The sequence below is a fragment of the Aplysia californica genome, unplaced genomic scaffold (assembly GCF_000002075.1).
Source record: "Aplysia californica isolate F4 #8 unplaced genomic scaffold, AplCal3.0 scaffold00098, whole genome shotgun sequence".
Taxonomy (NCBI): Eukaryota; Metazoa; Mollusca; class Gastropoda; order Aplysiida; family Aplysiidae; genus Aplysia; species Aplysia californica.
In genome coordinates, this window is record NW_004797368.1 from 432,954 (window position 1) to 434,979 (window position 2,026).

At 42.8% G+C, this 2,026-nt stretch overlaps 1 protein-coding gene across 1 annotated transcript in view; it reads right to left on the bottom strand.

The window, feature by feature from the left end:
• LOC101847574 (excitatory amino acid transporter 1) overlaps nucleotides 1-2,026 on the bottom strand; it is a gene marked incomplete at its 5' end in the record, with an annotated part of 16,023 nt that overhangs the window by 2,765 nt on the left and 11,232 nt on the right. Inside the window, 1 exon segment of the mRNA XM_013080753.2 lies at nucleotides 1,352-1,439. Coding sequence (XP_012936207.1) covers nucleotides 1,352-1,439 — 88 coding nt within the window.

The window sequence follows — 2,026 nt, forward strand, 5'->3', positions numbered from 1 at the left end:
GGCAAACGTGCAGTCAAACAGGTCTGGTGGCCTTTATGGGAAATTGTAAAATGAAATAAAATTGTTTATAATTATTGTTATGTATTTTAAAAAGTTATTTTAAATTACAAACGCAGTTACCTCAATTTTCTAAAACATTTTAACATTTTAAAATCTGATTATTAACCCGAGCCCAGTCGTGCAGTGAACTGTTGTGAATGCAACCAACTTGTGTTTCGCACGCTCATATGACCATATGCAGTTGCGAGCGCGGTAAAACTCATAACAAAACAACAGGTCAGAAGGAAGGAGGAGTGGGGGGTTGGGGGCGGGCGGGCGCCGAGTGAAAATATGATGGGTGGTTATTAGAGTGTGTTCGAATATAATACTCGTAATCTATCTAATTACATCGGAAGTGGGTTACACCAACATCGTATCGCCACGAGTTAGATAATTTAGAAATACTGCTGCTTTAATCCTGCATGACAGGGTCAACCAGCGCTTAAACTTAAAGGGATGCAACATCCCAGCAGACAGATGGAGATACTCAATTCAAAACATACCCTCCTCACTCGAGAACAGAACTCATGTCGTCTGTGTGCAACGGCACCGACCCCGACCCGGCCAGTGCCACTGACTGAAGTTGTCTTTAGGTCATTCCCAAAGGGGGGATATTAACATGTTCTTATGGGCAGTAGAATTGTGAATTGGCTGATTTGTCAATGTCATGCTCATACTGTGCCGGAACAAAATAGGGGGAACTGCTGCATTTTCTTTCCTCATTTTTACAGTCGTCCTTTTTTCCCTCTACTTCTTTTTGTATGAATGTCACTCTCTTGTGAACTGCTAATTCCGGGGTGCCTTGATATGATGGCCGAGGCAGACCTTTTAGTTAGTTTAGTTTAGTAGGGGTTTTTCGGCGCTCGCAACTGCATAAGGTCATATGAGCGCCAGAAGATTAGAGCTGTTACAAGAGAGTAACAAACATAAAAAAGATGAAGGGGAGATAAGGACGATAGATGTTTGATAGGAAAGAAGAAGCAAACCACACCAGAGCACCGCCAACCACCCACAGGCAGACTTTGCACTTTTGAGGCTAGAGAGGTGAGCAGAGTAAGCCTTATTCTCCGTTTGGACTTCTCTGTTGACATCCACCCCTTGGCGCTCATATGACCGTAATAAAACTAAAATTAACAGCACAGAGTCTAACTTTTACACCATGGACACCAATGCTGATTAATATTACAATCTGATATGACTACATTTTGTCCGCTGACAGTTTACAACAACAGAATGATTTTTACCGACTTTCACATTCGAAAAGCTCTCAGAACATGCACTTCTGGGAACGTTTATATTATGGAGAACTCACTTCTCTGAAAAGTCTACGGAAAACGTGGTTGAGGATGCCAGCTCCTACCGAGTCACCCCACACATTGATAGCTGTTCGAAATCTGTCTCTGTTGGAGAAAAAAAGATGGTATGGGAGGAGGGGGGTGGGGAGGGAGGGATGATAACCAGTTTGTTTTCCTGATGGTCCAATAGGCCCCTACATGTATTCACTTGTCGAATCTTTAATGCAAAACAAACTGAACTTAAAGGGGTTGTTTTGTTTTTGTTTGTTTTGGTTTGTGTTGTTTCTACACGAACATATTATAATGTCAAATATATAATGTCTTCTTTAAAAATCGGCGAATCTAGGAGGTCATTTAGGAGGCAGGCTTCGATCCCACCTGTCAGGGCCAATCCGGGCTCGGAGGGAATCAAAGTCCTATCAGAAAGACGAAATACTCCATAAAAAATGCTATTCAAATGGGACATTGGTCTCAAGTCTTCTGCGTGCTACAGCAGAGCGCCTACCTGCTACACCACAGACGGCGACATAATGCTTCTTCTGTTCAAGAAGGATACAGTAAAGGGGAAACTGACAGAGATGAGAGAGACGGGATGCAATAGAGAGACTGGGAGATAGATGGACTCACATACACACACAAACACAGAAAGAGAGAGAGAGAGAAAGAGAGGCAGAGAGCGAGAGAGAGAGAGA